At 42.2% G+C, this 24,769-nt stretch overlaps 1 protein-coding gene across 1 annotated transcript in view; it reads right to left on the reverse strand.

The window, feature by feature from the left end:
• The window catches only part of POLD3 (DNA polymerase delta 3, accessory subunit), a 50,372-nt gene extending 48,919 nt beyond the window's left edge, over positions 1-1,453 (reverse strand). Inside the window, exon 1 of the mRNA XM_042904575.1 lies at positions 1,289-1,453. Within this exon, the coding sequence (XP_042760509.1) occupies positions 1,289-1,348 (60 nt within the window). The 5' untranslated portion in view covers positions 1,349-1,453. The remainder of the gene's footprint in view (positions 1-1,288) is intronic.
• Between the last annotated feature and the right edge of the window lie 23,316 nt (positions 1,454-24,769).

A 24,769-nucleotide genomic window follows, 5' to 3' on the forward strand; every position in this document is an offset into this window, starting at 1 on the left:
ATTTTTTTTAACATTTTATTAGATAACTCCAGAGTGCAAGTCAGTCACAAGGGCTCCTAGAGATTCCTACTCTTTGATGATTATGCCTTATAAATTACAGTAGCTGCCACCCTAGTTTTGGCAAGAACGATCCATCTGGGCAGGTAGGACTGAGATATTTATCTTACAAATATTAAAAAGTTTGTTTCACAGGCTAATTAATGCAAGAGTCTAAAAAGAAGGGCTGAATATACAAAGAAAAAGCTCTCATTTTCCTTACATTCTGTTTTACTAGTGCCCTTTATTCACATTCCATCCTTTTGTGTGGCCGCCACTGATAAATATCTAAAACTCATCCAGGAGCTAGATTACTTTGAAGTGTATACCGTAAACTTCTAAGGAAAGTTGCAGCCATACAAACGTTAACAGGCACAGATGGTGTAGGGGTAGGAATGAAAAAAGTCGATGAATACTGTATCTGGGGTTAGACTGGAAACTACAGGCATTAAGCCTTGTTTTTCCTTCCACCCTTCCTCGAACTTCCCGTCATTTGTCACTTCCTTGTATGCTCCTCACCTCTCAAAGTCTTCAATTCTAAATGCTGAGTTTCCAATAATTAAGACATAGACGAAAGCAATAGCAAAAGAGACAGACGTAGGTTGGAAAACTGCCTATCCCTTACTAACTACCAAGAAGTTATTTGGCTCGTCTGCTTCAACTTCCTTTTTTTAGGGTTACTTCCACCGCCCTTTGGGTGGGTCCTGTAAAGATCAAATGCAGTCATGTATATCCCAAGCTCACAGTAGGCACTCAATTATCACGGTTTGCAAAGTCCATTCACATTCATCGGCTCACTTGATCTTTTACTCAAACCCTATGAAGTATTAATACCAAATTTCCTAGAGGAGGAAATCGACTGTTGAAAGGCTAAACAATTCGTCACCTAACCCAATTAAGGCACAATTTCCTCAACAGTAAACTTGGGACTTTAAACGCCAGCCACCTTATCAGACAGGTGAAGAAACGCCTTACAATTATTATCTACCAGTGCCCCTCCCTCCGCGCCTGTCCTCTAAGCCCTGGCTCCTAGCAAAGTCCCCAACACGCCCACCCAAGGGACGCGGACTTGCGCGCGGCAGAGAAATTCCCCTGCGAGTCCTCGCTCGCCCAGGGGCACGAGGCGTGGGGACTTGTCTCCCCTCCGCCAGTCCCCACCAGGCCACGCGCAGAGGGGTCAAGGCCCCCAGCAACCCTGGCCTGGCCCAAGACTCCAATCGCATGCCCACATTCCCCAGTCCTAGCTCCTCACGATCTTGTTCTGGTCCGTGACGAACTCGTCTATATTTTCCAGATAAAGCTGGTCCGCCATGGTGCTGCGGCGCTGAGCCCCGCCGCCACAACCGCAGCTCCCGCCGGCGGGAAACGTCTTTCCACCCTCCCAGGTCCCGGGTCGTTTCCCACAGCAACGAATCCGACGCGCTACGGCGGCCGCCCGAGGGTCAAACTAGTCTCCGAGACGGCGCAGGCTCAAGTAGGCGGAGCTAGTAAGTTGGAGCAGGCGGAAGTGTAGAGCTGAGAGCGTGCGCGTGAGGTGGAAGGGCTGTTCTTGGAGCTGTGGTTTCAAATCTCCCATCTGCAGTTTAATGACTAACCCAGGGCAAAATACCTCACCTCTGGGAATCACAGCCTTTCCACTTTGTAAATTGATAAAATAATCCTTGCCTTTTCAAACCTTTATTCAACAGATACTTATCAAGTACCTATTCCAGGCACTTCTTAGGCACTGAGGACACAGGAGTGAATGATAAAGACAGAAATAAACCAGTAATTTTAGTAGAATGATGCCAGCTGGGATAAAGTACTGCTGATTATAATCCCTCAAAATTGAGAAATTAGAGATAGTTTTCAAGAAGGGATGGGAAGAGAAATGTTTCAGAAAGAGGCAGGAACATTTGCTGGGAAGAAAAAAAGAGTTTGTTGCAGCTGGAATGTTGGGAGAAGAGGGCAATGAGGAGAGATGAGACTTGGGAAAAGGCAAATCATGCTGCACGTACAAGGCTATGTGAAGGGGCACATGAACTTGATTCTCAGGAAAAGGTTTCAGGTTGGGAGATTTCAACTAAAATTTCTCCTTACATCAGCTAAAGAACCCTTAATAACTGACTTCCACATAAGCCAGTGTAGTTCAAGAGGGCAGCATGGTGGAAAATGGAGCAAGCTCTAGAGTTAGACCCTGGATTTGAATCCTGGTGTTGATAATTGTTGTGTGACCCTAAGTAAGTTATTTAACCACTACAAGCCTTTTACCCCATCTATAATATAGAAATAATAATAGCATCCCCTTCAAAGTTTTGTTGCAACAAGTACTGATTCAAGACATAGCAACAGCCTACTAAGGGCCAGGCACTGTTCTGGGTGCTGGGGTCAGCTGGGGTCAGCAATACACAGAGCCTGTTCACATGTAGCTTACATTCTCATAAAGATATGTGAGGGATGGCAAGGGCTTAAAATAGGATAGTGGGAAATTGAAAGAACTGAATGACTTGGGTTTTCTTTTTAGAGTCAGCAAAACCTGCTGATGAGTAGATGAATAGAGTGTGGGAAAGGCAGGAATGAAGGAAAGTACCTAGATTTGGAATCTAAATATTTAGGTAAATGGTGATGCTTTTGACTACTGGCTGTGGGAGACTGAGAGAAAGGGCAGATGAGAATATCAAAGAATATCAAAGAATTCTATTTAGTCACAGTTATATATACACACATATATATATACATATATATATATATATACACATATATATACATATATATACATATATATATATATACATATAAACATATATATGTGTGTATATATATATCCCTCACACCATACCTACACACAATAAAATCAATGAACAGTGGATTACATTACTATATACTTATATACTATGCCTGGTGTATAGTAATGAGAGTGAGATTTCATTTAATCCCCATAGCAACCCTGCAAATGAATTGTGTCTGTCCATATTTTATAGATTAGATTGCTGAGGTTTAAGAGAGGAGAGATGAATTTTCCAGGTCACAGTATTGAGTAGTAGTACTAGGTTTGGAATTCAAGCTTCTTGTCATTGTTCCACAGGGATGGGAAGTAAGATGATTGACCAGAGTCTTGCCACTACCCCCACACCTAAGGGAGCAGGTGATAATATACCTGAAACAACATGGCCCTAGATATATCAATGTTAAAAGAGTTGTGTGACTTTTAGAAGCCAGATTAGTAGTTAGCCTTGGGAGGCCTATCCAGTTTGAACAATCCTACCTCAGGGGTGAGGGACTGAATGGAATGCATGCAGGCTTTGGTGAAAAAAATTTTTTTTCTTTAAAGCAAGCAAACAAAATCCTGGGCTTGAATCCCAGTTTAACCACTTCCTAGCTGCGTGGACTTAGGCAAATCAACTTAACTTCTCTAGCCCTCCGTTTCCTGATCTTTAAAAGAAGGAGCAATAAACTGGTGTACTAATAAATGTATAACAACCAAATTTAAAAAGCCCTGATTTGGGGCTCCTGGGTGACTCTGTCAGTTAAGCACGCAACTCTTAATTTCAGCTCAAGTCATGATTTCATGGTGGTAAGATTGAACTGTCCATTGGGCTCTGCACTGGGCATGCAACCTGCCTGAGATTCTCTCTCTCCTTCTGCCCCTCTCCTGCTTGTGTGCACACATGCAGCCTCTCTCTCTCTCTCTCTCAAAAATAAATAAATAGCCCTGAGTTGAAAACTTATGTGGTGTGAATACTCCCATCGTGGCAGATTTCAAGCTAGTGATATTGATGTCACTGAATGCAAAGTACGTGGAGACACACAAGATCATGAGATCACACCATTATTTCCTCAATACACATAGAATAAACAAATGACCTCAAGAGTATATATGGCAGTAAGGTAATTAGGAAGTGATGATATTCGAATATATATTGTCTTTGTTTTTACTATTATTTATTTAGTTGTAAATTTATATAATTTAATTTTTAGTAATGGCTCTTGTGAAAAGATAATAAAAGGAAACCTAGTTTAGAATGGAGTTGGGAGGCCAGCAGGGGGAGCTCTCAAGCCCTACCACTCCTTGTCAATTGCAGACCCAACTGGGCAGGTTCTGTGCCTGGGGCGTTTAGCAATGTAAAATTAACTCATCTTCTTATTCTAGGCATCTGTAACATTTTCCCTATTTGAAATGTAACGGGCAAACCTCCAAAAAGGAAAAGTACCACCATTTCTACCTTAAATGCTGCTTCTTAAAAAAAAAAATATTCAGTCCCTGTTCCTTATAGATGAAGCTTAATAAAAACGTCAAAAACAATAGCAGTTCTCCAGGAATCTGAACAACCAACCAACCAAAGTATTTCTAAACAAATGAGGCCAGACAAAACTTGGGGATGGCAGTGTCAGCTGATACCAGAAGTGGGAGCCATAGGATCAAGACTCTTCAGCCTTCATGTTTCAAAAGAGGTTGATATTAGAAACAGAAGACTAATCCTTCTTTTTCCTCCTTTTCATCCCAGAAATGATTAGCATCAGAGAGGCTAATGATTGTGACGAGGCATGGGATGGTGAATCTAGACTGGACTCAATCAATATCGGGAAGAGAATAAGGAGTGGTCAACCTATATGCAGGCAGGACCCCAGACTCAGAGTAGGGGAGGGACACCAGGCCCCTGACCAGGAAATGGGGCCTGTGGGAGCTTCTCAGGAGTCCCACCAGAGAACTGGGCTACAGGGCTCCTGCAGATTTCTGGGAGATAGCATTCCAGGCAGAAGAACAGGTCAGAACCAAGGAATACAAGATTAAGAGCTATAATTTAGGGGCCACATAACTGTCCAAGGGTTGTTCCAGATCCCAGGGACCCAGAACTTATTAATACCATGCTATTAGCATTAGATCATTCATACATTCATTCATCAAATATTACTCAAGGCCTCCTGTCTACCAGGCCCTGTGTGACTACTGGGAACAGAGTATGGTCTTCCTCTCTGAGAGTTTAGTCTGTGGGGAGTAAATAGCAATACAATGTGGGGAAAGCACAGGGTGCCATGGGAACCTGGCAGAGGCAACTAACCCAGCCTGGAGCTCAGAAGAAATGTGGAGAAAACTGGATTTAGGTATCCAGGACTAGATAGCATGCAATCCCTCCTTTCACTTTAGGTGAAATATATAGGAAATCAGAGTGCTGTCACTGTTATTAACACATACAACAAGCCAATATAATAAAAGGTATTTTATGAGAACATGTGTACCTTGTGCAGGCTGTCTTGTGGAATGTACAGCTATCAAGGCCAGGGCACATCAACCTTCTTGACAGCTGGTGAGGCAGGAGCCCAGGGAAGGGTAAAATAACATGCTGTTCTAACACACCTTATCAGTTCTATAAAAATCAATGTAAAACCCCTCTGTTACCAAAACAAAGTGGGTGAGCCAAGAGGGCAATCAGACACTGGTTCCCCTGTTTTATACCCACTGCCACCCCACCATATCCCCAACCCAAACTTACACCTCAGCCTGTTTACTTCTCAACTCAATCACCAACAGTTTCACTTTGCTACCTTTGTTGCCTCAGTCACACAGAAAAAGAGCAGGAAGATCTCACCCCGGTCCCATCTTGCAATTACTTTGTATATTGTTTTCCTTTCTCAATCCCTTTGGAGGCTGGAAGGGTGCTTTGGAGGAGTGTGTGTCCCTATTTTCGCTGTTAGCATTTTTGTTGTAAGTATTTTAGCCACATAATTGGCCAAAAAGCAGTTTTTCCATAAAAGATAAGATCACAAAAAATAAAAGAGGGACATTCATTAAAAAGGACATACTGAAGAATGAATAACAAAATTAAAAAGACACTATGGCAAAATACAAAGTATTTGAATGCATTCAAAATATATAGTGTAGATTCATGGCAATACTGTGTAAATAACTGACTTTATTTTGTGGATTGTATCCGAGCACTTGTCTTGAAAATCTTTTGTTCATAATATTATATAATTTTTTTGCTTGTTGATTCATTTCCTCATTGGACATCAGACTTTTTTTGCTAAATTTTTTTCCTTCGTTAATAGAGGTATCAGTTTCCAAATAGGAGGATGCATATTTGTAACTGAACTTTGTATTGCGTTGTGACTGCCTTCTACACTGTTGTTTGTTCTTGGCATATGTCCATTGGTAGATGTTACAAAGTTCTAAGGGAAATGTGGGTTCAAAACTCTGCCACTGTATAGACCACTATGAGGGCTAAGACTCACATAATATAAAAATGGGAGTACTGTGTTAATGAAGAAATGAAACCAAACTCAACCAGTTGATGAAACCAACAAACTGTCAAACCGAACTACCAACCAGTTACTTTTCTCTTTTATGGCAAAATTGCCTTAGAGCCAATTAGTTATTTGGCAAAGATGTTTATGGCAAAACTACCTAAAACCAGAAGGGTGATGGTAAAAGTGAAGATAATTGGAAATTGGTGATGAGAAGTTTTGTCTTAAGCACATCATTTATGAATTATTAAATTGGGAGCAGGAAGGTGAGGGAGACTTGGCATCCAGGGCTCGAAAGAAACGTGATCCTTTTCTAGACACCATTGCTGTCTGGCTTCCGGCACTGCTGGTTGGAAAGACTTCCTGAGGAAATGTCATGTGGCCTCACTTTGGTATGGAGTAATGAAGGGGCAAAGGCCATTCTACATACAGTGGATGGAGTGGCTGCTCTCTTTGCCTCATTGTCTCTCTCCTGGCATTACTGCTTCTCTATCTCTACGACTATTCTGTTTGACTTTGGCTTAATCACAGTTTCTACTTCCTTATAATTTTAGTTTAAACACAACCATAAGTTACCAAGGGTCATCTACACCACTACCTCCAGCTTATAGCACATCATTACAGATGCTTTTGACAATTCCCCATCCTGTAATTCCTAAATGGTTGAACCTGATTTGCTCAGCTTATCTCAGGGTTTTGGTTTTTTAAAATCTCAGAGTATTGCTATCTTTCTCAGGATACTGACCAGCCATGTACAGGTTCCTCTTGGATAGGTGCTCTTTTACTTAATCCTCAATGGTTCATTGAATTCCTTCTATGAGCCCACTATACACATGAGATACAGTAGAATACATGATGCCCAGATGCAGAGTTAGATTGGGGATCCACAACATTCTGTTTGGGCCATCAGAGGGAGTAGATCACCCAGGGACAGAGCTGAAGAACAGAACTCCAAGGAACATCAGCACAGAAAGGACATGCAAAGAAGGAAAGGCCTAAAAAGGGAACTGAGAGAGAAAAGGAGCACTGGTAGGTTTCCATATGGAAACAAAAAAAAAGTGAGTTTGAAGAAGAGAGTTTGCAACAGTGTAAAATGTGAAATGGTGTTGGGTAGGGGTTGAGAGGAACACATAGGGGTTTGACAGTCAGGAGGCCTCTGATGAAGTACAAAAGGAGTGAGAGACACAAAAGCCAGATGGCAGTGAGTTAGGAGGGAGGAAATGTAAGAAAAGAAACTGAAGATGGAGGGTAAAGGCAACTCTGGCCAATTAAGTATGTGGAAATGGAGAAATAGGAGTGAGGGTGGTCATGAACTTTATAACATATGTGCCTAAGCGATAGGGGTGGGAGGTGGTGGTGGGTATTTGTCTTAGAAAAAGGTAGGACAGGAATTCTGGGGTCTTTTTCATCTAGAATGTCCTCAGTAGGGTTGCCTCAGAAACTTCAGGCCAGAATCTGCAGGAGGAGGGCATAGGGTAGATCCTCGGTTTCCAAAGAATGGAAATTTCTTAAAGGTCTTTTCATTCCTGGATTCCCAGCACCCAGCGTGGCCATAGATGGCACAGGGCAAATATGTGTCTCTGGCCCTTAGCAAATATGTGTTGACTGGTAACTGAATGGCTGAATGAATCAATGGATGGATAAAACTGAATTAAATATTGTTCTGTTCTATAATCCCTTTGTTGATCTACAGACTATTGTTTGTGGAAGGTGTTGTCTACCTTCCCTTCCACCACTTGAACTATTACATAGTCTGTTATCAAGGTGAGCATTACTGATAAGCTAACTGGGGAAATTCAGCTTCCTTCAAAGGCCCAGAGATCAGAAATGAGGGCACAGGGTGGGGCGGGGGGAGGCTTTTATGGACAAAAGCTAGGACTAAGCACAGGTCCTAAACAGGCTTGAGAATTGCAGAGAGCACTGTTGCTGGAGACTTCAAAGTGAGGTTTCCTACATTCCTATATATATAAACTTCATACACATACACATTTATCTAGTGAATACTCCATGGATTGAGTAACCTGAAGTATCCTACCTTTCAGTATTTTCTCCCAAGACTCTAGACCAACAACAAAAACAAGGGGATAAACTTCACCCAAACAAATTCTCGTTTCCCCTTTCTCTGTCCATGAGAAGATGCCTCCATCACACCTTTGATCTCTCTGTACCTGTCCAATTTCAGACTCTCCTTATCATCAGTCAATTTTTCTTAACTTGTTTTTCTGCTTATAAAGGAAAGCATCATCCTCATCTTCTCCAGCTTCATCTCGGTTCCAATCCGCCCCATGGTCCATCTTTAACTCCAGTTCCAGGATGATGTTTCTAAAACACAGATCTGATGATGTTACCCCACCACCACCACCACCACATACAACCACAACTCAATTTTAAAATACTTCCATCACCCCCAAAACATTCCCATGTGCCTTAATTCCCCACTTACACAATCAATCCCTGATCCCACCCCCCAACTCCAGGTAACCACTGATCTGTTCTCTGTCCTCATAATTTTGTCTTTTCATATAGATGGAACCTACAACGTGTAGTTATTTGTGTATGGCTTCTGTTTTGGACTGAATTGTGTCCACCCCCCAACCCAACCATATATTGTAGTCCTAACCCTCAGCCCCTCAGAATGTGATTGTATTTGGAGATAGGGTTTTTAAAGAGGTAACTAAGCTAATATGAGGTCATTAGGGTGGACATTATCTGTGTAAGAAGAGTAAATTCAGACAACATTCACAACTAGAGTAGAGACCAAGTGAACACGCAGGCTCAGCAGAACTGCCCCATAGAGGGAGCCGTTGTTCAAATGGGTATACTAGAAATGAAAAAGGTTAAGTCCCAGATGTTTAGTGACTTTCCCCAAGCTCATACACCAGAAAATAACTGAACTTGGGACTTGCACTGGGACTTTTCGATTCCCATCCAACCTAGGATTCCTGATAGACTAGTTGGGGAGAAGGCTGGGTGTGGGGAGGGGCATTCAGTGTCCATGTGGTGACAGATTGCTATATGTCTGATCTCAGTATGAAGCCAAAACAGGCTGGAGTTAATAAATGAGCAAATTGAAGTTTTATAAAAATTAATCTAGTAGCACAAAGTACAATTCATTGACAGACATTAGTAGTCCCATCCTTTCATTCTCTGGATCCTAGGTCTCCCCAAGTCTGTTTCTCTTCCATCCTGTTCTCTGAAATCATTTTTTTCTCTAATTTTCTTACCTTAGCCATTCCTGAAGATCTGTGACAGCTTCCAACTTCCTTTGATATCTCCTGCTCCAATCCCTTCTCCTTTCCCTGCATCCTTTTCCAGCCACGCTTTGTACTCTGTACCAGTACATCCCTGATGCTTACCAGAGGACACTCTGGTCATGGGTTTTACCCAGGAGCTGGCCAGGCATTTTCTGGGTATTGGAAAGAAAGACCTCCATGTGCCTCCGACACCCATCCATAAAAAAAGGAGCCCATGGGGCACCTGGGTGGCTCAGTTGGTTAAGCGACCGACTTTGGCTCAGGTCATGATCTTGCAGTTTGTGAGTTCGAGCCCTGCGTCGGGCTCTGGGCTGACAGCTCAGAGCCTGGAGCCTGCTTTGGATTCTGTTTCCTCCTCTCTCTGCCCCTCCCCTGCTCACGCCCTGTGTCTCTCTGTCTCTCAATAATAAATAAATGTTAAAAACAAAAAAGAAGGAGCCCATGACAAGGTCTTCCAGATCTGACCCTTTCAGAGGGTGGTGCTGGAACTCTAATAAAGGACTGGCAGGTATGTACTGTCAATGAGCAGCAGATGGCAGAGTCCCCTCTCCTTCTGTCATCTACCATTAGGAGGCGCTGATGCTCCTTCTCACAGGAAGAGTAACAATAACTAAGGACCTCAACAACTAATTAGAAGAAAACACTCTGGGAGCCAAACTTTAATTGAATTAATTGCCTGAATGTAAAGAACAAGGGATTTCACATTAAAAATCAGATTTTAGGTCTTATTAATCCAAACATCTAGCTGCCGTCTTCTGCCAAGGGTATTTTGCCATTGGTCAAAGTATTTGTACTGTTAGTTTTCTTAAACTCTTTTCTTGTCAGTGAATAGTTCCTGACAATGTATTCAACAAAACGAAGAAAGAGCTAGATTGAGAGGACCACAAGTTTCAAAAAAGGAGGGGGAAAGAACCCAGTTTTTGTGAAAATGAAGTAATCACAGTGTTGTCTATGTTTAAAGAATACAACCTAAATACTATTATGAAAATAAAGCATAATAAGACCTAAGAAGAAGATGGAAAAGATGTGAGATGAAAAAGCAACAAAATGGAAAAAAGGACTAAAACATCAACAGAATTGATTCTTTTTAATGCAGATAAGTGTTTCTGCTATAAACTGTAATTAAGAGGGGTAAATTATAAATGAATAAAATAGAACAGAATAAGTAAAACAGTATCACCCTACAGAGGGTGTAGGCATTTGAGATTCTGTCTAATTCAATCTCTTCCCCCAGAACCTCCCCTGCCTGTTTACGGATGGGCTAGCTGAGGCCCAGAGACATTGGATAAACTGTCCAAGGTCACAAAGGTAGGAAGTGGCAAAGCTGGGAATAGAAATCATGTCTTTGGACTCTATATCCTCTACTTCTTCCATATATCCTATTGCCACAGAGCTTGACAAACATTTCTTGAGTTGACGAAAGGAAGCATAGTACAAAGGAAGGAACTCTAAGTTGTGCTGGGGAGTCCTAGATTCCAGTCCTAGCTGTACAACTGACTGGCTGTGTGAACTTGGGCAGGTCACTTTCTCCCTTTGGACCTCAATATCAACATCAAAGTATAGAGAAAGCTAAACTCAAGACTTTGAAGGTTAATTGGGAAGTATGTCACATTAGCCAACTATAGCCTTTTTGATGTGGGGCTAAAAACTTGGCCCCCAAGCGAAAGGAGTAAAGACCTCATGGTGATAAAGAATAGATGTCAGCTCTTGCTGACTTGAATAAGAAATATATTTGATGATCTTCTAAAGCTCATACAGTCACCAGAAAAACTGAAGAATTAGGCTAAAAAATGAGCTGAAAATGAAGGTATACACCCACACAGACACTTGTACATGAATGTTTATAGTGATATTATTCAAAATGGTCAAAAAGGAGAGAAGACCCAAATTCCCATAAACTGATGAATGAATAAACAAGATCTGGAATACGGTGGAATATTATTCAGCCATTAAAAAGAATGAAGTACTGACATAAGATTAAACACAGATGAACCTTGAAGAAATTATGCTAAATGAAATAAGCCAGTCGCAAATGGCTATATACTTTGTGATTCCATTTCACATGAAAGGAATAGGGAAATCTGTAGACAGAAAGTAGATGAGTGGTTGCTCAGGGCTGGGGGGAGATGGGGTGGGAGAAGCAGGGGTAGAGGATGGGAATGATAGTCAAAGAGCGTGAGGTTTCTTTTTGAGACAATAAAAATGTCCTAAAATTGATGGTGATGAATAATCTAAAAAGTGAATTATAGGGGCGTCTGGGTGGCTAAGTCAGTTAAGCATCCGACTTTGGCTCAGGTCATGATCTCACAGCTCGTGAATTCAAGCCCTATGTTGGGCTCTGTGTAGACAGCTTGGAGCCTGGAGCCTGCCTTGAATTCTGTGTCTGCCTCTCTCTCTGCCCCTCCCGTACCTCACTCTCTGTCTCTCTCTCTCAAAAATAAACATTAAAAATTTTTTTAAGTGAATTGCATACTTTAAATGGGTGAATTATATGGTATGTGAATTATATCTCAATAAAGATGTTTAAAAAATTGGCAGAAACAAAGGGAGCCAGGGCAGATACAACCTCATCCCTAATCTATCATGCTACAGAACCAATTCAATAAGCCATCTTGACCCCTGCCCTGAACACTGGACCCAGAGGTCACCACTCACTCTGCTGGCATTGGTGCCCTGAAACCTACACACTACTGCCATTGTCCCTACCCCTGCCAAACTCTCCACTGTCCCTGCTTCTTTGCAATACAAGTATCTTATTCTAAGTTCCAGGAGAATGTACCTGATTGACTGAGTCTAAATCATACGTGCATACCCTAGCTGTAAGGGTGGGCTGGAAAGCAAATTTCTGGCCTTGGGTTTACTTCTATAATAGGAGACAAGATCTGCCTCTCCAAGAATCCCATGGTGGAGAATTCTCCATATATAAGAAAGGGGCTTAGGGGGTGCCTGGGTGGCTTAGTCGGTTAAGTATCCAACTCTTGACGTGGGCTCAGGTCATGATCTCACGGTTCATGAGTTCAAGCCCCAAGTCAGGCTCTCTGCTGTCAGCACAGAGCCCACTTTGGATCCTCTGTCTCCCTCTCTTTCTCTATACCTCTCCCCCGCCCTCTCTCTCTCTCTCAAAACATTTAAAAAGAAAGAGAGAGACCAAGAGGAGTTAGCCAAAAAGAAAATGCTGGAAAAGAAGCATTGCAGGTGTAGAGAAGAGCATGTTATGGGGCCACGAAAAGGTGCCTTGCAGATCTCCAACTATAGGAGTATAATAGACCAATGGCCCCAGACACTGCTCTGTAAAGTCTGCTGCTGCTCAGTTTGTGCTGAAACCACACCTCCTTTGAGCTGCTCCCAGCCAAGGGCTGTGTGCAGCAGGAAGGCTAAGTAGACATATTCCTGAGGGACAAGGACTCTTCTGACAGCTAAGTCTGGCTTCATGACAGCCCAACCTTCCTTAGACTGTACACATCCTCCCAACTGTCCCTCCCCTTCTGCTTACTTAGGGTCAGACTCGCATGGAGGATTTATGGTTCAACCAACCTCTCCCTTCTCATTTTTTTTTTCACATGTTGTTACATGAGTAAAATCCTTGCATGTTTCATCCCCTCTTGGCTGTGTTTCTTGGAAGACCTGGATGAACAAACCTGTGTAAAAGTATAACGCCTTTAAGAACTCTGGACTTCACTCTGAATGAACTCACAACACCTGGGTTACCTTTAGTAAGGTATACAGAGACAAAATAAAATTTGAAGTTTGAAGGTGGCTGGCCTGGAGGCGTGGAGAAAGTGGAGAAGGGATGGGATAGCAAATAGTTGTAATTGTTTTGGGCTGCTAAGTTTTAGGACCTTTTCATGTTTGGAGAGTTCCCCATCTTATGAGATAGACAGAACTAGCTTCCCATTATAGAAACTGAAAATGCCAGACTTGCTTTCCCAGCAACCCCTGCAACTCAGGCATGGCACATGACCTAAGCCCTGACAGTCAGATAGACCTGCCTTAGGTCCACTTTGAATTGGAAGCTAATGAGGCAAAGAAGCAGCGGCATGCAAATCAGCGTGAGCCACGGCTGGCAGCAGCAGAGCCAGCAGCTGTGGTGGTAGAGTCCAGGTCTGTCATTGGTCGTCTTGATGGTGTAGGCAGTGGAACCCACTCCCTAGAGCAGTGGCTGTCATGTGTTTACTGGGCCAGTTCTACGTGGTGAATTTGGGAGTTGTTCCTGGGGTGAAAGCTTCTCTGGTCCTCCCCGAGATTCTGTGAGCTACCTGATATCCCTTCAACAATTCTTTTTCTGTTTAAATAAGCCAGAATATGGTTCCTGTTTGCAGTAACAAATCCTGCTTGGTAAAGGTAGGAAGAAATAGGAACTATCAGCAGCCTCAATGAATGAGGATGGAGAAGGGAAGTAGGAGAGAGAGTGTGATATGATGTGAAAATCCTTAAGCTCTGCAGCCAAGGGACTTACATTTGTGTCCTAGCCCTTCACCTGCGTGTCAGTGAGCTCAGACTGCTGTAACAAGATACTGTAGACAAACTAGTTTAAACATTGATTTCTCAGTTCTGGAAGCTGTGAGGTCCAGGGAGAGCCCTTTCTGGTTTGCAGATTACCACCTTCTTATGGCATCCTCACATCACACACACACACACACACACACACACACACACACACACACAGCTCTAGTCTCTACTTATTCTTATAAGGGCACCAATCCCTTACAAAGAACTCTACCCTTACAACCTCATCTAAACCTAATTACCTCCTAAAGGCCCCACCTCCAAATGCCATCAAAATGGGGATTAGGACTTCAACATATGAATTTGGGAGGATACATTCATTCCATAGCAACCTAGTAGCCAAGTGACCTTGAGAAAGTCATTCATCTTTCTGAGCTTCAGTTACCTTACCTATAAAATGGGGATATTGAGTTTTACCTCTGTTTTAGGGCTGTTGTAAAGATTAACTGAGAAAATAGGTATGAAAATGCTTTGTAAACTATAAAATGAACTCTGTGGATGTTTCTACTTTATCTTAACAGTGCTTAACACGAAGAATGGCAACCAGAAAGTGCTCTTTAAATGTTTGAAGAAAAAAGGATAATAATTACTGTAAGCAATTACTATTGCCAGCCACTTTGATAAATGCTTTATCAGCATTATCTCCCTAATAACCTAAGGCGACCAGCCTTCCTAGTTTGCCTGGGACTCTACTGGGTGTAGCACTGAAAGTCCTACATCCTGGGAATCCCCTGAGACCTGGACATAGGTTTGAGTATGATGCCCATTTTACACATTAGGAAACTGAGGCTTAGAGAGATTGTGCAACATGCCCAAATCACATTTGGTAAATGGCAAAGTCAAAGTTTGAACCCAGATCTGTCCAGGAGGAAACATGGGAGGAGAAGGATCTTCAGAATGAAAGAGGATCAAAACCCCGCTCTTTAGCTACATTACTCCATCTCACGCCCAGTTTGGTCTTAGGGACTGGCGTTGGGAGATTGCCCAGAGAACGCCAAAAGCTGGCCCAGCCCCAGGTCACCTGTTCTTCCAGGGCAGTCCCTGGCAGATCATGGTTCTTTGTTTTGTTTTTTACTTCATAGAAACTCTCCTGTTTCTACAGGGTAATTAAGCCCTCATGCCTTATCCTGTTTATATTTTTGCCTTTGTGTTTTGTTTTGCTTATGAATGAAAGAACAATCAACATTGCTAATCCAAACCATCTAACCCCTTAAAGCAGGTGTTTTTGGGTCTTGAGCAATAGCATTGCTATAAACACTTATATGGAGGTAGAGATTTCTGTGCCCAGCCAGGGTCAGAAGCAAAGTATTTATCAGATGCTGATGGGCAAATTTTGCTTGAGGTGTATAGGAATGGTGGTCAGGAGGGAAAGAAAGCCTGGTTAACCTCAACATTATGCTTCCTTTCTGCTCAGATATGTCTGTAATTGCCCCATTTGCCTCCCATCAATTTGTCCTATGCTATGCCATTGAATCTAGAGTTGGGAGGCTGGCACAAGCCCCCAGCTCTGCCACTAGTAATGTGTGTGACCTAGACAATCTCTTCTCCCTCTGAGTTCAGTTTTATCATCTGTCAGATGAAGGAATCAGATTGTCACATTAGGTGCTCCCCTAGGGGTACTTGTGTTGACACTCTAGGACTCTGTAATGATACACATAATTGAACTGCTTCTGAAGGCAGGCTCTGGGCTGCTGCTGCTGCTGCTGCTGCTGCTGGTGTGTGTGTGTAGATGTGAACATGTGTGAGTATGTGTGCATGAGAGATGGAGTGGGAGTGAAGGCGTGTGACTGTGTGAACATATAGGCATGTAGGTTGTTCTCAAAAAACATACTCAGGGCTTGCTTGGAATTCCAGCTTAGTGAAAGCCCTTCATCCCACCCCTGCCTGACCCTCCTGAATTGCTTTTCCAGACTCAGCTCTCCCATATAGTGGAACTAAAAGCATCTCTTCTGGTAGACGCCATGGACAAGAATGAGCACTGACTCTGGAATCAGACTTGGGTTCGAATCTTAGCTCCACCCTGTACTTGGTATGTAGCCTTCAGCAAGTTACATTTACCTAAGCCTAAATTTCATCAATGGTAACAAGGAGCTAACACCTAGCTCAGCACAGTTAGAGGCTGGAATGACACAAGTATGTCAAGTACCTGGCCTAGAACCGAACACATGGGACACTCTCAATCAGGAGCAGTTGTGCAATTTGCGAGGCCCACTGCAAAATGAAAACATCGGCTTATTATTCAGAAATTATCAAGACTTTCAAGATAGCAGCAACAGACATTAAACCAAGCATGAGGCCCTTCCAAGCACAGGCCCTGGGCACCTACACAGGTCACATCCTATCAATGGTAACTTTCTTCCAGGCAGGTTTAGTTAAGCTGTTGGGACAAGAATGATGGATGGAAGGCAATGTCACAGGTAAGGATCCCCAAATAACTCAGGAAGCAAAAATTGAGGCTTGGAAATCTCTTCCATTCCCACCCTCTCCCTGAAACTACCCTGGCCATGAGAAGGCATAGATGAAAGTCAGAGCAGGTGACTCACTTGCTTCCTTAAACACTGAGAATATTTTTCCCACTCTGTGAATTCAGCCTCCTTCCCTCCCAGACAGAGACTTAGCTTAGGATAAGACATCACGCATCCTTTCCCAGAGAGTCTGTCTTCATTTCTTGTACCTCTTTTACGTCACCTAAGTCCTTCTGGATCCTCTGGGAAGGAACTGAGGTCCTGGGGCCCAATGACGAGGAAGGAGTTTCTGAGGGAGGTCACTGTCTGCTGGTCAGAAGGGATCTTCCAGACCAGAGTATCACTGAACACTTGGAAGCTGGGAAATCAGCCAGTGTTTCATCTTTTGTTTTTTCCTCCTGGGGCTTCCTGTCCCAGAGGTGGATAGAAAGGGGTCATGGGGGACTTCCTGATCACTACAAATAAACCTTTCCATTGTCATTGGCCAGGCAGCACTTCCAGCCTAGACAGACCAGACTGATGGGAAGTAACAGAGAGACAACAATGTTGCCTTCAGAGAAGGCTCACCCCTAGTTCCATCAAAGGTCCCAGAAAGAAGAGGCTATGCTCTTCTGGGGTGGAAAAGGTGGCCATGTGGGAGGCCAGGACTGACTGCCCATCAGGAGTAGGGGGTGAATGGGAACTGTGTGGGGAGGAGCATCAGAGAATATGAGGACGGGAAGTGTCCTCAGAGGTCATCAAGTTTGTTCTCTGCAGCTTCCCAGTGCCCAGAACAGCTCCTGGCACATAGTAGAGGCTCAACAGCCATTTACTAAATAAATGTGTGAATCTAATCCAGCAACTTCATTTAACTGACCCAGGGAAGCAAGGCCCAGAATGGAAAAGAAGTTTCCCAAGGATACACTAAGTTAATAACAGAACTCAGACTAAAGCTCAGAGTTCCTGAATCCCACATCAGTGTTCTTTCTACTGAATGGCAATCAGTGCACAGGGTGGCGGTGTGTGTGTGTGTCGGGGGGGGTGGTGTATATTCTCCTCCTTCCTTAAGACAAGGGAGATAGGCAACTTCCAGAAAGCCACTCGGAGAACTTAACATGTGACTCTGGAGTCTGGGAATCATAAAACATAATTTCACACTTGCTTGAGGAACTTAGTGATGAGAGATCGAAAGAAACCTGTAGGACAAGGAGAGAGATGGTTATGCTGAGAACAAACTGTTCTCCCACTGGCCACGGGAAAATGACAGGTGCGTCCTAGGGACTGATGTAGACCTAGAAGAAGGGAGATGCCTGAAATCTTCTTAAAAGTGAACTGCCCTCAAAGAATCGCATGGAGGGTACTGTGATCCCAACAAAGAGGATGGACTGCTAGAAGCTCAGGGGCTAACCTGGGAGAGAGGCCTTGCCTTATCAAGGGAAGTCCAGGCAGAAGCTCTAGGGGAGGATCTCCAAAAGGCCTGCTAAAGCTTTCCAAAAAGAAAGAATTGGCTTAGGACTTCTGACCACCCCACAAAGCAGCATTACACTGCAGTGGATGCCTTGTGGTCCTCCCTTGGAGCCAGAGATGGGTATACCTTGAAACTAACAAAGTTTGTGTTTTAGGACCCCTCCCTGGAATGGGTCCCTTTAGGCCCCTTTACAACTTTGGATTCTTTTTCTTAAAGATATATTGGTTTTCTATTGATGTGTAACAAATTACCACAAACTTAGCAACATAAAGCAATACAGAATTATTATCTTAGTTCTGTATGCTGAAGGTCTGGGCATGGCATGACTCAATTCTCTCTTCAGGGTCTCACCAGGCTAAATTCAGTTTTGGTCAGGTCTGGGGTTCAGGATCCTCTTTCAAGCTCTGATCATTGGCAGAATTCAGTTCCTTAAATTTGTAGGACTGAGGTCCCTGTTTTCTTGCTGGCTATCAACTGGGGACCACTCTAAGCTCCTAGAGGCCACTTCCAATATTTTTCCATGTGGCCCCTTGTTATGTACTGAATTTTTGTGTCTCCCCTCCTGTCTCCCCCCCCCCCCCATAATTCATAGGTTGAAGTCTTAATCTCCAATGTGAGTAATATTTGGAAATGGGGCTTCTGGGAGGTAAAATTAAGCTTCAGTAAGGTCATAAGGGTAGGACCCTGATCCAACAGGATTAGTGTCCTTACAAGAACAGACATCAGAGCATACTCTCTGTCTCTCCATGCACATGCAGTGAGGAGAGGCCATGTGAGCACACAGAAAGGAAGTGGCCATCTGCAAGCCATGAAGAGAGCTCTTACCAGAAGCTAACCATGCTGGCACCTTGATCTCAGACTTCTAGCCTCCAGAGCAGTGAGAAAACAAATTTCTGTTGTTTAAGCCATCTAGTCTGTGGTATTTTGTCATGGCAGCCTGAGCTGACTAATACATCCCGTATGCAGTTTACAACATGAATGTTGGCTTTCTTCCAGACCAGGCAGAGTGTATCTTTCTAATTTTGTCTTCTTTTTAATATTTGAAAGCACTTGAAGAGCTCTCATTACCTGAGGACCAAAACAAACAAGCAAACAAAGAACCCAATGGGGTCCGTCCAAGATTTCATTTAGTAGCAAGGAAAGACCTATTCAGTAGAGAAACTGGTGGGAGAAAATATGGTTTTCTGTCTACAGCAGTATGAGTTCACTTTGTTCACCAAACTATCTACTCTAACATTGTAAGAGAAGAGACATAAATATAATACAACTAATATACAGAACAACTATGCGTGATAGTTCAGGAAGTGGCCAGAGTAGAGAAAATCATGATTTGGAAGTTCAGAGATTGGGGTGTAGTCCTGATTCTGTTATTGACCACTTTAGTTGCAATGCGGAATATATACAAGATGAACAAGCCACAGAGAAAAATGGGTAAATGATATGAATAGGCAATTCACAGAAGAGGTAATACAAATGGACAAGAAACATGAAAAAATGTTCAAACTCACTAGTCATTAGGGAAATGTAAGCTTTAAAAAATAGGATGCAGGGCATCTGGGTGGCTCAGTCGCTTAAGCATCTGACTGTTGGTTTTGGCTCAGGTCATGATCTCATGGTTCGTGAGATTGAGCCCCATGTCAGGCTCTGTGCTGGCAGCATGGAGTCTGCTTGGGATTTTCTCTCTCTCCCCCTCTCTCTCTGCCCCTCCCCTGCTGGGTGCTCTCTCTCTCTCTCTCTCTCTCTCTCTCTCAGAAATAAATAAATAAACATTTAGAAATAAATAAATAAATCATGGAAATAAAAATAGGACACACTTTTACAAAATATGACAAAAATTAAAAGTCTGAGAACATCCAGCTGTTGTTAGAGAGTAAGAAAATGGACATCATTACACATTGTCGGTGAAGGTGTAACATTATACCCTAATCTCTTTGGAAAGTATTCTGGAAGGATCTATTAAAATTTAAAATGTATGTACCCTTTGGTCCAGTAATCTCTCTTTTAAGACTCTATATTATTGGAGCAAATGTATTAGTACCTAAAATAAATAAATATGTCAGAATCAATATCATTATCAATATCTACATATATCTATATATCTATAGATATTGATCTATTTATCTATATATCCATAGATATCTATAGATATTGATAGTGATATCGATACAGATATAGATAGAGATATTTATGGGGACATTGCTTAGAGTGTCAAAAACAAACAAACAAACAAAACACTGGACATAACCTGAATGTCCAATAGTGGAGAAATTATTGAGTACATTTTTGTGCATTTACATTATATTACAGAATATTATCTAGCTATTTAAAATAGGAGTTAAATTTATATACCAACCAGGAAGAATGAATATGGAATATTAAATGAAAAAGCAAGTTGCATAGTAGTGTGTATCACATGTCTCAATACTTTCTAAGAAAAAAAAAAGGAACCCCCTTTTTTAGGTTTATATATTTGTATTAGCAAAAAGAAAGGTGCAGAAAGTTATACAACACAGTGTTAATATTGGTAATTAGGGGTGGGGTGGAAAATGGTAGGGAGGGAGTAGTGAAGGTATTAGAGGGAATTAGGGAAAGATTATTAACATGTGCTTTATATGTTAACTCTCCCATTGTTTGACATATTATAAACAGTATGTATTATACTCCTTATTTTTTAAAAAAAGTATGTTTAGGAACACCTGGCTAGGTCAGTAGATGGAGAGTATGACTCTTGATCTGGGGGTTGTATGTTTGAGCCCTGCATTGGGTGTAGAGGTTACTTAAAAATAAAATCTTTTTTTAAAAATTATGTTTAAATCAGGAGACTATAGATGCTGGCGAGGATGTGGAGAAACGGGAACCCTCTTGCACTGTTGGTGGGAATGCAAACTGGTGCAGCCACTCTGGAAAACAGTGTGGAGGTTCCTCAAAAAATTAAAAATAGACCTACCCTATGACCCAGCAGTAGCACTGCTAGGAATTTACCCAAGGGATACAGGAGTACTGATGCATAGGGGCACTTGTACCCCAATGTTCATAGCAGCACTCTCAACAATAGCCAAATTGTGGAAAGAGGCTAAATGTCCATCAACTGATGAATGGATAAAGAAATTGTGGTTTATATACACAATGGAGTACTACATGGCAATGAGAAAGAATGAAATATGGCCCTTTGTAACAACATGGATGAAACTGGAGAGTGTGATGCTAAGTGAAATAAGCCATACAGAGAAAGACAGATACCATATGTTTTCACTCTTATGTGGATCCTGCGAAACTTAACAGAAACCCATGGGGGAGGGGAAGGAAAAAAAAAAGAGGTTAGAGTGGGAGAGAGCCAAAGCATAAGAGACTCTTAAAAACTGACAACAAACTGAGGGTTGATGGGGGGTGGGAGGGAGGGTAGGGTAGGTGATGGGTATTGAAGGGGGCATCTTTTGGGATGAGCACTGGGTGTTGTATGGAAACCAATTTGACAATAAATTTCATATATTAAAAAAATAAATAAATAAAATAAAAAAATAAAAAGTATGTTTAAAAATTAAAAGGAATAAGAAAAAGCAGTCAGAGAAATCTAAATTTGAACTCCCATTCTATCATATACTGGCTGGATAACCATGAACAACTTGTTTAAACCTCTCTGAGCCTCTATTTTCTTATCTATTAAAATGGGGGTGGGCACCTGGCTGGCTCAGTGGGTTAAGTGTCTGACTCTCGATTTCGGCTCAGGTCATGATCTCACAGTTTGTGAGTTCAAGCCCCATGCCGGGCTCTGTGCTGACTGTGTGGAGTCTGCTTGGCATTCTCTCTCTCACTCTCTCTCTCTCTCAAAATAAGTAAATCAACTTAAAAAAATGAAAAATAATTAAAGTAAATAGTTACTGTGTGGGTTTTTTTGTTTTGTTTTGTTTTGTTTTGTTTTGAGAAAGAGAGCATATGTGCAGGCGCTAGCGAGGGAGGTACAGAGAGAGAGAGAGAATCTTAACCAGGTTCCATGCTCAGGCCAAAATGGGGCTCGATCCCACAACCCTGGGATCATGATTTGAGTCAAAATCAAGAGTGGGATGCTCAATTCACTGAGCCACCCAACCACCCCACAAGATGATGTATTTAAGTGCGGAGCATATAGTGGGTCCTCAAATAAATGGTAGCTCTTATCAGCCCCAACCAAGATTGCACTGACTTGTAGAAACCCTGAGAATATTAATGATTTGGCACCTCCCAGCAGCTGGGTCTTTAGGGAAACAGAATTTACACTAGGTATTTTAACAGAGAGAATTTAATGTAAGTAATTAGTTAAACAAGTAGTAGAGAATTGAAAAAGAGAGAAAGGAGATAAAAGAGAGAATAACTGCATTAGCAGTTACCTCCACCAGAGATTAGGGAATAGAGGAAAGAGGATGGGGTTCATGGAGATCTAGAAGCTTAGAATTTGGACTCGTTCTGAGACAGCTCCCCAAATCTAGAGACTGACCCCATCTGCTGCTGTCAAGGTGAATGGCTTTGGCTGGGGTGACGCTGATAGGAACAGGAAGCAAACTGGAAGGAACAAGTCCTATCTCCCTCCTCCAGTGTTCCAGTCTTCCTCCAGCACCCTTTGTAGGGGGAGGTGGACAGGGGATGGGGCTGGCAAAAGAAAACGTGGCTTGCAGAGTCCCAGCCTCAGCACCCCAGTGTTCTGAAGGGTAGGTTTGCAGCTAAGAGATACTAGCACACTTTCTTCAAACCAACTTTCTTGAAGAAGGTAGTTGAGTGCTATAAAGGGGAAAGGCAGGAAGGACATCCAGAGGTGGTAGTGCTAATCTCCACCTTTATTTTCCAGGGCAATTCAGTTATGACCCAGATTTGCATATTCCATTCCACAAAACAAAAGCCCCCTTAGGAAGCTGTTGTGTAAGTGTTCACTGTTATTCATAGCCATCTTAGATTATTAATCAAAATGTTCCTTACAAAAACTAGAGTACTCTGCCCCAGAGGAGTTGTCATATACTCAGTTTTTCTCACCTTGTTCAATTTCCTGCAGTATTTTGGTTTTGGTGCCCCTTATGAACTGGCCCTTCACTCCAAGTCAGATCCTCATTGTGTGACCCTGAGTAGGTCACTTTAATCTTTGGTCCTCAGTTTCCTCTGGTATCAAATGAGAATTTTAGGCTAAATTAGCCCTAAAATTGCTCACAATTCTAGCATTCTATAATTTTGCCTATGCTGTGAGCAAAAGATTAATAAACTAAAAATGGGTTTTCTAAAAAGTTAGATTTTTTATGACTCTGAGGCTATGTTTAGGGCATTTAGGTTAAATCTGCACCCTGACATTAAAGAGTTTGCTACTTTGACCCAACCTAGGTATTAAATGTCAATTAGCATTTATTAACAAGTTCTATACCATGGATCCAGAAAAAAAGATAAAATACCACCAAGCTTCAACTCTTAATGGCCCATAATCATAGGAATAATTAATAAGCTAACAAAGCAAGTGATCAATACATAAGTAATGTACCAACTTTTTGTTCTGAACAGAAATTGGCTGGGTACTTTATTTTATTTGTAATGTTTGTTTATTTTTGAGAGAGAGAGAGACAGAACACGAGTAGGGCAGGGACAGAGAAAGGGAGGGAGACACAGAATCTAAAGTGGGCTGTCAGCAACAAGCCTAATGCAGGGCTCGAACCCACAAACTGTGAGATCATGACCTGAGCTGAATGAAGTCAGACACTTAACCCACTGAGCCACACAGGCACCCCTTAGCTGGGTACTTTATAAAGTTGGTTGGTGGTACAAGGGTAAGGAGATTTCCCAAAGGAAATGAGCAGACTTCTTTAGAATTTCATATATGCCACATTTATATTTCTAAAATAATTAAAAAAATAAATACATACATAAAACTATGGTGGGGTACCTGGCTGGCTCAGCAGGAAGAGCATGCAACTCCTGATCTCAGGGTTGTGAGTTCAAGCCCCACATTGGGTGTGGAGGTTACTTAGAAAAATAAAATTTTTAAAAACTTCTTATTTGGATCGTGGCTATTAAAAAGACATTAAAAGTGGCAGAGGCAGTAAAGAAAGATAAGAAAATTCACACTTATGGTTAACCTACCAAATTGAAATGTTGTGTGGAATTTTATTGACTACTTAATGTAATGTATTTATCGAATAGTGCTTGGAGCTGGGTGATCAGACTGAGAGGGTAGATTAATCTCCTACCCCCTGTCTGTACTTCTAGTGTATTATCCTAGGCACTAGGAATGTATTTTGGAAGTCACCAGGATACCCAGGAAAAAGTAGCTCTGATTTTCTTTACTTAGGCCACTGGCCTTGCTTGAGCACCCTTCTCATGGCTCTTCTGAATTCTTCCAATCTTCTGTCATCCTCCAGGATCTATACAGTCTAGCTCAAACCCCAGCTCCCAAATATTTGAAATCTCCCCAGTGTGTGAAATAGTGGCATATAGTGATCTGTCCTTTCCACTGAGTAAAACAGAGCTGACTTTAACACTATCTATCTGTACTCCATTCTCCTATTGTCTACGATTACAGCCACCCACAGGAGCAATTCACTGTCCCCTCCAAAGAGTAAATATATAGTCTGGGAGGGTGTGTGAATACAGATCAGTACTTGGAAACATGTTTACCATTGGCATTCTCTCTCTCCATCCTCTCTCTTCCTTCCCTCTGGTTTCCCTCCCTTTTTCTCCTCCTCGACCATTTTCTAAGTCTCTTTAATCTTCTACCTCTTTGTAGGGTCCCCTCATCATGGAAGAGGGAGCATCAGATCCTTGAAAAGGTATACATTTTTGGAAAAATCTTCACGTCCTTCAGCTTCTATAGAATGAGAAACCCATAAGAC

The sequence above is a fragment of the Panthera leo genome, chromosome D1 (assembly GCF_018350215.1).
Source record: "Panthera leo isolate Ple1 chromosome D1, P.leo_Ple1_pat1.1, whole genome shotgun sequence".
In the NCBI taxonomy this organism is placed as follows: domain Eukaryota; kingdom Metazoa; phylum Chordata; class Mammalia; order Carnivora; family Felidae; genus Panthera; species Panthera leo.